At 35.0% G+C, this 15,452-nt stretch overlaps 1 protein-coding gene across 1 annotated transcript; it reads right to left on the reverse strand.

Moving 5' to 3' along the window:
• Positions 1–3,444: 3,444 nt before the first annotated feature.
• On the reverse strand, positions 3,445–14,020 carry LOC113574350 (kunitz-type protease inhibitor 1-like). The gene is made up of 10 exons (XM_027005189.2): positions 13,305–14,020; positions 12,809–12,966; positions 12,269–12,410; positions 6,687–6,857; positions 6,452–6,490; positions 5,911–6,036; positions 5,713–5,763; positions 5,166–5,336; positions 4,982–5,041; positions 3,445–4,842 (listed from the first exon to the last, which is right to left on the reverse strand). The coding sequence occupies exons 1-10, from the start codon at positions 13,720–13,722 to the stop codon at positions 4,661–4,663; spliced, it is 1,518 nt and encodes a 505-aa protein (XP_026860990.2). The 5' UTR covers positions 13,723–14,020; the 3' UTR covers positions 3,445–4,660.
• Positions 14,021–15,452: the final 1,432 nt, after the last annotated feature.

A 15,452-nucleotide genomic window follows, 5' to 3' on the forward strand; every position in this document is an offset into this window, starting at 1 on the left:
CATATTTCAAGTGAAAATAGTTTATCCATGTGAAAAATCTGTTTTAACATGTTTGCAATGCATATTGTAAGTATTTGAAACTCTTTCACCTCTGCCTGTTATGAAAAAGCATTTCAAAGCATTCTATCTGACTTATACACTGTTTCAGTGCAAGACATACTGTTTTTGACCAAAATCTAAATCATATTAAGAAAACACTTTGCAACATGTATTTTAAGTTAATCGTTAATCGATGTTTGTAATGTGCACATTGCAAGTAAATGCAAGTCTGTTCTTTCTATTCAGCCTACTATGAAACACTGTTTCTAAACATTATATTCAACTTATGAAGTGTTTCAGTGCAAAACATTGTTTTTAACCAAAATGTAAAGCATGATAAGACAACACCTTGTAACACATCTTTCAAGTGAAAATAGTTTATGCAAGTGATGATTTAACACGTTTGCAATGTTCATATTACAAGTAGTACCAACTCTGTTCTTTCACTTCTGCACTTTGTGAAAAAGCATTTCCAAGCATTGTAATAGCCTTAAACACTTTTGCTTTGCAATACATAGTTTCCAAACAAAATGTAATGTGTAATAAGAAAACACATTCTAAGTCATATTTCAAATGAAAACGGTGTAAGTGAAAACATGCTGTTGTAACACGTTTGCAATGTGCATATTACAAGTAATTCCATCTCTGCTCTTTCACTTCTGCATACTATGAAAAAGCGTATCCAAGCACGTTATAGCCTTAAACACAGTTTCAGTTCAGCGGTGTTTCTAACAAAATGTAATGCACTATCAGAAAACAAATTCTAAGTCATATTTTATGTGAAAACAGTGGGTGCAAATGAAAATAAGATATTGTAACACATTTGAAATGTGCACATTGCAAGTAATTCCAATTCTGACTGTTAAATTAGTGTGTCAAAGTAAAAAATAAGCTGTTGCAATGATAATCGTTTCATTATGAGTGAGAAATGCAGTAATGATTCAGGAAGTACAAAGTAATATGAGACTCATGTATGTTTTGAAAACCCAGTAACTGACTGTCGAGTTTTGAAACAGAAAAATATGCTGTCCTCCCCTAAAGAATTCTCCCTAATTAAATCTTTTAGTCAGCTTGTGGGTTGTAACATCGATGATAAGGGTGTGGGCAACCCATTGGTCCCTTTTTAATGGACGGGATAGCGTCAATGCCAGGGAATGTAGGAACGGAACAGTCTGTAGCCTTCTTAAGTGATATGGCCACTTCCAAGTTTAGAGGTAATTCAACACTTTATTGGATGATGTATTGTGGTGTCGATTGCCTGGTTCAGGGCATGGGAGCTGGTTATGTTTCTGCTTCCATACACTCTATCAATTTGCAGTCAGAACTTGTTATGGGTACAACTGTTGTTGGAATTACAACATTTCTTTTGGCCAGCATTAAAGTCTGATGTGAGAGACTATTTTCATTCTTGTCACACCGGTCAGCTAACTGGCAAACCAAATCAAAAGACACCACCTGCTCCGCTTCAGCTAACACCTGTGGTGGGTGTTCCTTTTGACATGCTTCTTTTATACTGTGGTGGGCCATTGCCCAAAAAAAAGGGTTCATCAGTATCTTTTGACAGTAATGTGTGCTGTTACAAGGTTTCCAGTGACTATTCCATTAAGCACCATAAAAGTGAAGTCCTTAATTAAAGCATTGACAAACTTCTGTTCTAGTTTTGGTTTACCACAGTACATTCAGACCAAGGACCCAATTTTTTCTCTAAAATCTTTGCGCAAGTTTTACAATAGTTGTCCATCAAGCTGAGTCTTAAGGGGTTTTGGAACAACTTCATCAGACACTCAAATCAATGTTTCAGAAATACTGTCTATAGATGGGACAAGATTAGGATAAAGGGATTCCTTCGGTTTTATTTGTGGTTCGAGAGACAGTTCCAGAGTCTCTTGGTTTTAGTCCAGCTCCAATAGTGTTTGAATATACAGTTAGCAGACCTCTGAAACTTCTGAAAGACTGATGGCTACAAAGTGATGAGCTGCAATTGGGACTTCTAGATTATGTCAGTGGTTTTAAAGAAAGGTTAGAGTCAGCTTGTGAAAATGCTTAGAGGAAATTAAATAAAGTACAATCAAAAAGGAAGAAAAATATGATCACATGTTTTTACACAATGGTAATTAGTCAACATATCTGGTATAACTTTTTAAACTGAAAGGAATTACATTTGATGTGAGATGTAATTATACTTGATATACCAAAAAACCTTGACAGGCCAAAAAAAATATGCCTACAACTTCATCCACATGGTTCTACCTTCCATGGACAGAAGGAAATGAAGAATCCATACAGTGTATGGATAAAGTATCCCATACAGTGGTATGGGATACTTTCTAGATGCATGAGTAGATGCAAAGCACTTTTGTAAGTCATTCTGGATAAGTGTTATGACCTCATCTAGGCTACAGGCCATAACAGGAAGTGTGAGGAAAATGGCTAAACAAGTGTGTAGTGGAGATATAGTCAGACAAAAGTAGTTCAATGATATACAATGCATTGTACAACAGACAGTGTGATTATATGTACAAGAGACAGTGTGACGCTGGACTATAATGTCAGAAGTGACTCAGGCCAAAATAACAAACAAATACACACTACAAACAAAGACACTCACTAAACCTACAGAGACAAAAGAAAATACACACACAACTGCACTTATTCCCTAGATGGAAAACACAGAGCTAACCTACACCAAATGGCAATAACTCTCTACCTACCACTGAGCACAACAAAAGGAACAAAGTGGACTGTTTATACAAATACACAATTGCAAAAACTAACTATTACAGCAAAGTCAAGCGCAAAGTCAAAATGTGAAGCAAGGTCATACACTAAATGAAATATCAAACACTATGTTGTGCTGTGTTCATTCACCATTTGAGACTCTGCCCCCTTCTCACCAGGTTTTCAAGCCAACTGCTTTGGCTATTTAATGGCCCCTCCCAGAAAAGGAAAGGAGGAAGAGAAGAAAAAAGGGAGGCAGCTTTGTTGGTTTGTTTGGCTGTGATTGAAATTTTGTATGACTTTTTCTGTATGACCTTGTTTTTCCCCATTTTTGGACTTCGTTCTTTGTTCCTTTAGCTTCACCCCCTCCTTTACTAGCTATTGTGTGCATGCGTGTGTGTGTATATATATATATATATATATATATATATATATATATATATATATATATATATATATATATATATATATATGTGTGTGTGTATGTATATATATATATATATATATATATATATATATGTGTGTGTGTATATATATATATATATATGTGTGTGTATATATATATATATATATATATATATATATATATAAATAAAATGTATTACTGTCTGCCCTAAACAAAAGACACACTAATATTTCGTTGCACTGCCTTTAGCTTTGATTATGGCATGCATTTGCTGTGGCATCATTTCCACAAGCTTCTGCAATGTCATAACATTTATTTCTATCCAGAGTTGCATTAATCTTTCCCTATGGGAAAAAGTTGGCTGCTTTGTGGATTCCATACATCCATTCAAAAAGCAAATCAGACATAACACTCTGCAGTTGGTTCTGTCTTATCTCAAAAACTGAGGAATAAGTTAAATAATTATAAGAAATATATACTGTTGGATAACAATAGTGATTGAGCATTGCATGCACAATCACAAATAATAAACTCACTATAAAAATATTTGAGTAGTTATTGCAAGGTGTTGGATTGCCCGTGATCTTTTTTGTTCCTAGAATGATTTTTCATACATCACATTTAGTTGTCTGGCATGCACAATGTTGATGCTTACAAAGAATCTGCCCTCTTCAGCAATACTGCAGTACTAAAAAAAAAAAAAAAAAAAATGCACATGGAAGGATATAAAAGAGTAAATCAAGTGATATTGACTTAAAACCACCAGAGATTATTGCAGGAACTTTCATTCCTTAGATTCTGAAATAATACAAACTTGAAATAAGGAAGTTTCAGATAATCTGATGGAGCCAAAACATAACATTCCACATTGCAACATCTTATAACCAAAAATCTAAGTGTAAGCAGACTGAAATGGTCTTAATTTGTTAAAAAGACAATTATCTTATCAACATAATTATACCAAAAAGTGTTGCACTACATACCCATTAAGATATAGCATGTCCATACAATATTGGATATATAACAAGGAACCACAAGAAACATAATTAAACATGTACTGAGGGAGAAACTATGAAAATAGAATTTAAACCTGTACAAAACCAATCCTATTATGATTGTGAATGTATGAAAATACAATGTAAACAAGGTTTCATTCGAAACAATACATGAAACCCATGAAACCTCCTTTTGAGGGTCAATTTTTCTTTCGAATACAAAGACAAAAGGTATGCTTGAATGGCACAAGAGTGGGACTAGAAATCTTACTGACAAGGAAGTTACAAATGAACTTTTAATTAAGTCACATGCTAAATATTTTTATTTTCATCCAACCCTTTTACACATTATTATTGTGACTGTATGAACTTTTTTGTTATGCCCTCATGACTATATAGTAGCACTATACATAAAATGTTACATTTTGTGTCATGAAAGTAGACATCATGAAAATATAATGAAGATAATGAAAATAATGTTTTATAACAGTGTGAGTTCATATCATGTTCTTGTGGGCTTGTATACCAGGTGCCGTGTGTCCTCAGTGAGAGGAACAGGCATGGTGGCAGTGGGCACACACCGGCGCTCAGATTCCTTCTTCCTCTTTTTCTGGATGCAGTATCCCAGTACAGCCAACAGGGCTAAAATAGCCACAGACAGTACTACTGCTGTGCCCACATAACCTAAGAGAAATGACTTCATAAAATACATGAAACTCAACACACAAACTACCTGCAGGAATCATTATATATATATATATATATATATATATATATATATATATTCCTTAATGATGGAATTACAACAAAGAGAATTTTGTACCTGAATGATGTTCAGTGCGTTCAGTACGCTCAAACACTCCCCAGGCAAAGACATCTTTTTCTTAATAAAAAAACAAAAAACAAACAAACAAACAAAAAAACATACATTTAACATATATTAGAATATATTCAAATATACTAACATAATTTAAATGATTGTATATTTGATGCTGAACCCCTTAAACCTGTAACATCCGAGCAGGCCTTCATACAGGTGTCCTTCTTGTCAAAATTGTTTTTATTGCCACTACAGCCTCCATAGATGAAACGATGACACTTGAGGTTGAGGGGGTCATAGTACCAGCGTGGCATACTGGCTCTGCAGGGGCCTGTGATCGGGGGATCCACACAGCGCGCTGGAACAACCAATAGACACTTCACAATGAATCATATCTTTACATGACACTAGAAACCAATCTATATTTAATCTATATTTAACAGCAACGCAGGCTGCAGCAGGGGACAACTTGATGATAGCAGTCACCAGCGATGTTACCAGTTAGTCAGGTGTTTTAGAAAGAAGACATATTTTGCCTTTTTTTTTAACCATTTATTCAATTCTGTTCCACAGGCAATGCAGAACTGAGCTTTAAATAATGATTAAAAACCCAATTTTGTATGAATTTGGATAATGAAATTATAACTTACAAGTTACTCAACTGTGATGAAACTACCAGCTAAATGTAAAATGTAAATGACATTTTAAATAATTCCCCCTCTTATAAAACTCACCTTTCTCTTCATTCATGTCAATATTCAGTAACTGGGCAAGGGAACTGTTCACTAACATAACAAAAAACGTTAATTAACAACAATGAAAACGGGGGGTCATTTTCAAATTTGAAGTAGAACTACTCATTCCAAATTAACTTTTTATAGTAATTCATATCCACAGTAAAAATCTGAGGGTATAGGTGCAGTAGATCTCACAGTGCTGGCAACTTTCCTCATCTGAGTTGTCACTGCAGTGCCTCTGGCCATCACACTCCAAACCCTTTTCCAAGCAGCAGCCGTTGGAGCAGGTGAACTGGCCCTCCCTACAAGGTGAGCTACACACTATAGTTCACAAATGCAGATAAAGAAAATATCAGGTACAGTTACACATACTTGTAGTGTATGTCACACTGTGTGAGTTGTACATCTCCAGCGCCCTCTTCTAATTAACATCTCCTCCATGTTTCACTTTCATTACTAAGCAGTACTTACACCTGTTGTCTTTTTGTGTTTGTTGCAATGCCTTAGAATGCATTTGTTCTTACAATGTCCTTAAATGTGTTTGTCCTTGCATTTTTGACTGTCCCTGACTATATACATTTTTATAGTCCTGTCCTATTTCTTGTCTTTACTTCATTTGCTACTCAAACATTTTTCAGTAGTATTCAACTCTGTCACTCACTACAGACTGCTACAACTCTTAGCAACTGTGGTGACAAGATTGCACCTATTTAAAAGGCATAAAATAAAAAATTACCTTCAGTGAATACCTGAATTTTCCTCCCTTCCAGAGTCCCTACAAATAAATAACAATAATTGTCATTCGCTGATAGAAAAAGCGAATCTCACTGTTAAATACACTATAGCCAGTCAAAACAGATAACAGGTTAGAATAGGGCAGTTAGTTTGTATTACATTAAATCTTACTGCAAGGCAAAAGGTTATCCACCTTGTCACTTAGAAAGAACCAAAACTTTTGGGATTTCTATTACCTGAGGTGCCATTACATGCATCAGAGCATTCTTGGTGAGAGAGGTAGTTGTTTTTGTTTGCCTTGCAGCCTCCAAAAGTGAACTCCTCACATCTGTTGGATGCAGCATTGTAGTGCCAGCGAGAGAAGGATCCTCGACAGGGACCATCTTTTTTGGGGGTCAAACACTGAACTAGTAGTAAATATAAAATAATACAAATACAGTGAAGAATATTGATGAATGTACTCCACTACATGCTGATACTTAAAAACCTTGATGCAGTATTTGAATTCTTTGGAATGGCTAAAATGACCAACTGTTTGCAGTTCTTTTCTGTTCTTAATTACATTTCTGTATCTCTCATTTTGCTATTTAGACACAAAGGCAAAAAGGAACTTCACGTGTAGAAGCATGTACAGAGAAAAAAATTGTCAAAACAAACAACAGGTGGTATCAGTCACCTGATCTTTCCTTCACAGAAACCATTTTTCCAATGCATAACAGCAAATAGCACTGCACTAACACACATGCTGATTGATACATGTGGATTGTTTACAGAGGAAGAAACTATAAAGACCTATAGGAGAGAGAACCTTTTGCTGCTCTGCCATGATTTAGAAGTCAATAACTCAGTGCAACATACAGTTCCCATCTTGGTGAAGGCTACAGATGCATAATTTTCATACAACAGACAACTTGTACTACTGTGGTTAGTCAGTCATCTGTTTCTTGGCTGACAAATACTATATGAGGTTTGTATATGGTATGGCCTCAATGATTTTGATTGGCTTTCACCTTAGGCAGAGGTGAATTTACCATATACCATAAACTGACACCGGTACACTAATTGTTGCCAAGCTGACTTTATGAATAGGAAATAAATATAATTTTACACATTTTGCATGGTGTAACAGTTATTGTCAGGTTTTATGAATCTGGCCCAATCATTCTTAAAAATGTCTCATGGTTCATTAATAATGTGATCATCATCATTTGGTTCCTTAGCCTGCAAATACAACTAATATTCACTCTAATCTGTACAGAGTTACATCTTAACAAATAAGATGGAGAATATCTGAATCTGATAGTAACAGTTACATTCAACTCCTTACGAAACGTATGTGTAGCCCATTCTACAATGCACTTATACAGAGGAACCAACTCATTCTCATTCCAAAATCATCCTATGCTGAAACATTAGAGTCAGCCACAGTTGCAAATAATGTGAATTGTTTAATGGAAGTAATAAAAAAAAATTAATTTTTTTTTTTTTGATATCCATGATTAGGCCCCTAATGATCAAGCCAAGCCAAGACAACAGAGAAACAATGCCTGAAAGTAACAGGAAGAAATCTTGAAACCATCCTCTAATGTTCACCATTGGATGGCAAGATAACACATAATGAAAGTTTCTTTTTGATTTTAACTTTAACTTGCTGTAAATGTATACATTTACAGCAAGTTAAAAGCAATCAGAAATGTTATTCCCTAGTATATATTAGATATATGAGTATCTTATAGGATTTAGGAAATGGCCACCATATTTGCAGATTATGCTATTTTTTTTTTTTTCATCTTATGCTATTATGCTTCATGGATTATATCGCCAATGTATTTCAGAAATAAACATCAAGTTGGATGGTTTACCACACCCTAAGAAAATTAAGCCTGATCTGCATTTGCTATTTTGACTGCAAGCAAAATCCAGAATGAATTGTGAAAAGCCTCAATGATTAGCTGCATTTGAGAAACTAATCTCTAATGTCCATTATCTATAAGATGTCAGAATTGCAGTTGAAAACTTCACAAAGGACCTAGACTGCTCTTAATGCACCAAAATTTTTAAACTCTTTTTTGAACGATTTGTACTTGTTCAATTTAACACTGGGTATCTGAAATTGTACACATAGCACAATGATCATTCATGATTCAAATTGAAATAGACACTTGGGACTAGACATCCATTCACATTCAGGCTTATTTGTCCATCATTTAGGTTCCATTTGAGCTCATCTAATACAGAAGAAAATGTCAAAAAAAACATAAAACGCCTTTGATTTTTTTGGTGTATAATGTGTCTATTGATGCTGGAAATTAATTTTCACTTATACTCTGCATTTTCTGATTCACCAGGGTCTTGTGTAATATATTGAACAGTTTTGAGCATATACATGAAATGACTAACTAGCTACTCAATGTTTTCCACTAGGTGTCCTAGACTTCTCCGAAGTGTCCAAAAACCTCTCCAAATGCACACAAAGTCATTAATCACTATACATCAAGTTTGCATGTTTCTTTTGGAAACATCACAGTAAGTTACTTTAGTAAGTTCTACAACAATATTAGCTTCATAGCATCATTGTTAACATCATTAAGGGAAAATACTGTAGCTAATACTGTAAATGTTGGGGAAAATACTGTAAATGCTGTAATACTGTAAAGAAATGGTATACTTTCTCATTTATACTTACGATTTGTAGCAGGACTGAATTTTTCCAGCAGTGAATGGAAACATCCACTTATTTGCTATGCAAACCTCGAAGCTGGTCCATGCTAGCAGCTAAGATAATCTGTGCTAGCAGCACCCAAACAACTCCACATAAATTTCAGCTAAAATAAGCCTCTTCCTTTCCATGATGTCCAAAAGTATTGGCGATCAAATCATTCTTATGGTTGTACGAGTTTCGCCAAACAGCGTCAAACCGATGCGCTAGGATATCTGTTAACACTGAAGCACTGACAGCACACGGTGCGCAGACCTTTAAACATTAAAGGGATGACTAAATCAGGCAACTGGGGGGGGCGGGTCTACATTTTCGTCTAAGCCTCCTCTATATGATGAAACAGCTGCTAATCACGCCGCTTGCCCTGGAAACACTTGGAAATGCCTGGAAGTAAATGTTAGTTATCCTCCCGCCCACTTCCCCTTCCACACATAGGTGAGAATTGCTGTCACTCGAAGACAATGGCGCTGCAATGGCCAATAGAAATCAATCTAAAATAGAAAAAGGGGGGTCTAATGCTCTATTCAGGAACGCTTTTACGTCAGTAATGTGCATTTTCTGTTAACCAAAGGTTTACGTAGTTTAGGTTTACTTACTAAGGAACCGAATGCATGTTTTTACGCAAAGAAGTGAGCACACAATGAAAGAACTTTACTAACATTCTATATACCATCTAAACATGTCACACAGTTGTTTTGATTGTAATTGAATTTTCTATGACAAAATCTGAAGTTATCTTATTCCGGAAAAATGTTTTAAAAGGCCACTAAAAGGACAGGCATGTTGTTGAAATTTACTCGAAAAACATAGTGTCTTCAGTGTGGGATTTCTGGCGAGCGGATGCTTGTAGATAACTGAAAATCGGTAAGCAGGTACTTGTATTAGTCCTAAGAAATATTATACTGGACCATTACTAATATGTAATATGTGTAGTATGTATAATATTACTAGAGGATTAATAAACTAAGTTAGCTCTCAGGTCCCCTTTAGCTTTTTGACCTCATGGTTGATAGTGAGCTTAAAATTACATTAAATTACAATAACCCAAACTCCACTTTGAGCCCTCTCATTCTCTAAAGTTAATGATATGCCTGTGTGCATATGTGAAAGAAAGAGAAATGATAAGCAACACCAGCTGATTATTCAGTAGGTAGATGCTAAGATGATCAACACATATTTCATTAGTGACACCTACAACTCTACAATGGGTTGCTAAATTGAGCATATTTGCCTTGTTAATATTTATTTTCACATACCAACATAATACTGTTGTTTCGTTTAGATATGAGTACAACTGGATGGATGCAAAATATGTGCAATGCCTTTGGTTTGCAGTTTAGTTGAAGCTCCTAAAATGTCCTAAATTTAATTTGTTATTCTAGATTCTCATAATTCATACTGTGTACATTGCTTTAGCAGTAATAGCTGGACAATCTATGCATTCCACAATTCTCTTATCATTTCTCATCATTTGACTAAGGTAGGTTGAAGACATACAAACATGATTAACCTTCAAATACTGTACAAACCCACCTACAAATTCACACATATATTTATTTTTCCTTCCCTAGGTGTCAAGATGCTCACCAACTCTTTATCTTTGCCAAGAAAACTGGTTATGAAAGTGTAAGTTGTGCACATAGATCAAGACTTAATACTTACACTTTTACACATTGTATTTGCTTTTTAAGTACTGAGTGAGAGTTCAGAAACAGTTTGAAAGATGTCATTTTTTTCTCCATACTCTTAATTTTCTCCTTTACTCCTTTCAACCAAACTTTTAACTATTATTTTTTCTATTGGTGGGAGAATACATTCCAATAAAAGAAGTCGTTATAATCTTGTCATGTTAGTGGCTTTTGTTCATATAAATATATGGAACTCTTTGTTATCAACAGATTAAAAACCTAATATTATAATATAAAAATACTTGACAAGTAAACATTACTAATGCATTGTTACGATATGACTAGGACTAGTGTGTAAAAACCTGCAGTGTGCATTTTAAATTTCTTCAAATGCTTGTACATTTTTAAAAGCCTCATACACTTTAAAAAGCTTAATGTCATTCTTCATTGTTTGAGTAAAATCTACTAAGATGGAGCATTTAAAAAATATTTGAATCAGGGTGTTAAAAAGTAACTTTTACTGAAGTATTTCAAATTAAAGCCAACAAGAACTGATTAACCTTTAACAGAAGATATGGTCTGTGAAATTTACTAGCAGTTTTTACATGCGTGTGGGTGTATGTGTGTGTGTGTGTGTGTGTGTGTGTGTGTGTGTGTGTGTGTGTGTGTGTGTGTGTGTGTGCGTGTGTGTAACAGCATACAAAAGATTACACAGTTTCTTGTATAAACACATACTGAGAAAAGTGAGTTTGTTGTAAGATATTCCCTTTCAGTTAGGTTCAATTGCATGTAACAAATAGGCCCAATTGCATGAATTGCTTGGTGAAGCAGTGAATAAACCTGCAATTTGTCTACATGTCCACATTCATTTTGGGTTTTTTGATAACAATCATTTTAAGATTTATGAACAGCAAAGCTCTGCAAACAGCAAAGTCAAATTCTCTTACTCATTAAGGCCAAAGTTCACAATACATCTTTGCTCATTGTTTCCTGCTATACCTTCTTTGTTTACATCTCAAGCTCTCTGATGCCACACTAGTGTGCAGTTCCACCCAATTCTAACCAACAGATGAAATACTGTGAGGTCATCAATCTGTACCAATTTCTGTTTTGGGGGTGTGATATGACACTTTTTGTACCCCACAACACAAGTTTTGAAACAAAGGTTTCTAAATACACTGCAACATGTCAAACCTGTTCTACCCATACAGGATGGGAGGGGTAGATTTTTACATGCCCAAACAGCAACTTGGCTAGATAATTAGAAGCTACTCTAACGTCACTTTGTTGTTTATTTGCAGCTAACAAATAATCTGCACTGACATCTTTGAGGAGATGTTTGTGTGCTTGTCACTGAAGGGAGAAAATTCCTGTATATGAAGTTGTTGTAAACGTTCTGTTTTTAAGCAAAGCTACTAACACTAACATACAGAAAAATAAAGAGCATAAAAACTGGAGTGTAAATACTCACGCTCAGACTGTTCCACTGAAAGAACTAGCACAGTGACTGATGTTGCGTCTGACTGATCAGCTGAATCAGTGACTTTAAGCTGGAAGTTGTAAACTCCAGACTGTAGGTTGGACAACACCAGCTGATCTGGCAGATTTGTTTTCTGTAGAAAACCAGGTCAGGTCATAGAATCATTGAATAAATGTAATATCCTCTGAGAAGACTTTTTTTTTTAAATAAAAGGCAATGTTCACCAAGAACTAAATTCATGAATAAGCTTTGCCTGAAGGTCCAAATCCAGTAAGAAAAAAAAATGGTCTAGATTGGCCATTATAAACATGTTCACTACCTGAAAATTAGAGCATACAGAACCAGGAATATTCTTACACTCACCCATGGATAAAAATGTAAACATGTAAAAATGTAAAACCTATACATTTAGAAAATCAGATATTCATCTTTCACAACTCAGATTTTCTAGATATCGGTCTACACCTTAATATCTTGATTCAGACCACCTGATGACATTAAAATGCTTGTTTAGCTAACATGCAAACATACCTCTGTCACTACAGAGTTGTTTCCACTGAGAAGTTCCCATTTGTAGCTAATGATCTTTTTGTCATCCCAGCTCTCAATTCCATTGAGAGTGACAAGATGACCAGGCCTGACCACCAGGTCTGGCCCAGCATTTGCTATGGGAGGCTTGTCCGCCTTACCTAGAACACAAAAAAAAAATGTATTTACAAAGATGCCAGTCAGCTACCACAGAGAATATGCAGTTTAACCACTGTTGTTTTCTATCTGATAATCCAAATACTTGTCCCAAAATCTTGGGCAGGTGGCATTTTAAATTAATGAATAATTAGTTTGCAATTCTCAATAAATATTTTTGTAAACTTTTACAATAAAATGTAGAATCTGAGAACTAGACATTTGGCCTGAACTGCCTTATGCTTGTCTTCAATTACACATGCAAATACTTAGGCACATCTCTAAGGAAAGTGTGACAGCATTACACACCTGACCACATAACACATACAGACTTGTTACTTACCAGCAAGTGCAGTGGGCCAGGCCAGGTAATGCTTATAAACAGAGTCCATAATGTAATTCCTGAAGCCTGTTTTTTTCACAAAATGGCAAATGAACTTATTCCTATACAAACAATCAAACAGAAAACAATTTCTAACAGAGTCCTCCTCGGGACCGGCTTCTATCAAGACCAGGTTGCAGTTTCTTTCTTGGCAACATGAATTCACACAGTCGTTGTGCCCTTGTGCAGCTGGGTTTGCAATGTAAGTAGCGCCTTGTTTTACAGATTCTTCCGTATTTAGAACAAAGTCCTCTCGCCCCTTTTTGAAGTCTTCTGTACAGTTCGGCTTCGGTTTGTCTGTTTTGGTGTCGCCCGAGATTTTATCGATCCAAAAAAATAATGCACAACTGCATATGAAAGCAAAGCGAAATGAATTCATTGTTGAATTTCTAGTAGTAAACGTTGTTTAGTTGTTCCGATATATATCCACACACTCACACACCAACACAAGATAATTCAGTGGCAATTACTCAAAGCAATAATTTAAAATATATAGGCTAAGAAAAAGAAGAAAACTGGCTTTGTCCGTTCTGGGACAAACTGAAAGGTTCAAATGAGCAACGCGGTCCTTCGTGCCATTCTTTATTACTGCGGTTTCAGTACCAAATGTAATTTTAAGACCAGTCATTCCCGTTTGCTTAGTTTGTTTCCGTACTGTTTCGTTGACGCGCAACCGTGTTGACTACTCAGGTTTGTTGCGGTAGCCTACCTATGAAGTGGATGAAGGAAGTGTGTGACGTACAGGATCTTGGATAGTCCGTTTTGGGACTTTATGTAGTCCACTCCCAATAATCCACTATGTGAAGAAAAACGTGCTCAATAGATGGTCTTTTACAATGCCACCTCATTGCAGAATATGGCAACAAAACTATCTTGCATGTAAGTATGTTGTATTAGTTGTTCAGTACAGCATGTTACTGAAATTCTGCTTTATTGTTTTAGTCGTATTTTAATGTAAATGTTCAGTGGACTTTTCAGTAGATATTTTTTTTCACAATAATAAGGTGTGAACCATGAAAGATAACGTGTTCTGTTGCATTTTGGATTATTTTGTTGATATTTTGTTAGTGTTTACGTGTGGATAAATTAGTCAATAAATGTAGATTTTTTTTTATTTTATTTTTTTTTGGAAAAGCATGCAATCCAAAATAAACACTATGAAATACAATTATATGATTTCATTTCATTCAGGTAATGTAGTTGCCTTTTTTACTTTTTACATTTTTACATTTACGTAAAGTTGTTTTTCATTTATTCATAATGCCTTAACAGGTTCTTTACCTTTAAATCAATAACGTCTTCACGCATTAGTGTATTACTGGCTCTGGGTTTCTTTTCCCTAAATCTAGCAGTAGCTGATATTGAAGGTATAGTAGCATTGAAACACCGCAGTTAAAGTAGACTCAGCATTCGATAGGCCTACTCGCCAGACATTGAAGCAGGGATAGCCTGGTAATTAAAAATAGCCGAAAACGCTAAAAAAATGTAATAAACTTTCTACTTTTGTACTTATTCCCACATGATGGCTTTCAATACTGCTAGCGTTATATAATATATATAACGACTATTGCTTCAGAATGCACGCTGATAAGCTCTACGGCACCGTGACGTCTTTTCAAAATAAAAGTCACAACACACTACATAAACTACTATTCATATTTCACATCTATGTTAAAAAAGATGCAATATAAAACATAAATATAACAGTACATACTGTTATGAAACATTGAATAATTTTTTGGGGGGGGGTATTATATCTTTGATTTCCTGTTTATCACAAAGATCCACTATAGAATAATTTATACTAGAATGCTATTATTATGAATATCAAGAATGATATTGAGGAAGCAGTGAATATAAATGTGTTGCATTTAATTACCTTATTAAAGTGGATCATGCACAAAAGACCCTATTTTAGAAGTCTCAATTTACAACCACATGGCTAGCCTAATACCAAGTCTATATTCAAAGGCACCCAAGGAGCAAAATGTAAAAAAAAATAAAATAAAATAAATAAAAATAATAAAAAAAAAAACAAAAAAACATTAACCTAATTTGTGAACATTGGTTATATTACAGATTAAGAAAACTAGAGATAATAGGCCTACA

The sequence above is a fragment of the Electrophorus electricus genome, chromosome 3, assembly GCF_013358815.1.
Source record: "Electrophorus electricus isolate fEleEle1 chromosome 3, fEleEle1.pri, whole genome shotgun sequence".
In the NCBI taxonomy this organism is placed as follows: Eukaryota; Metazoa; Chordata; class Actinopteri; order Gymnotiformes; family Gymnotidae; genus Electrophorus; species Electrophorus electricus.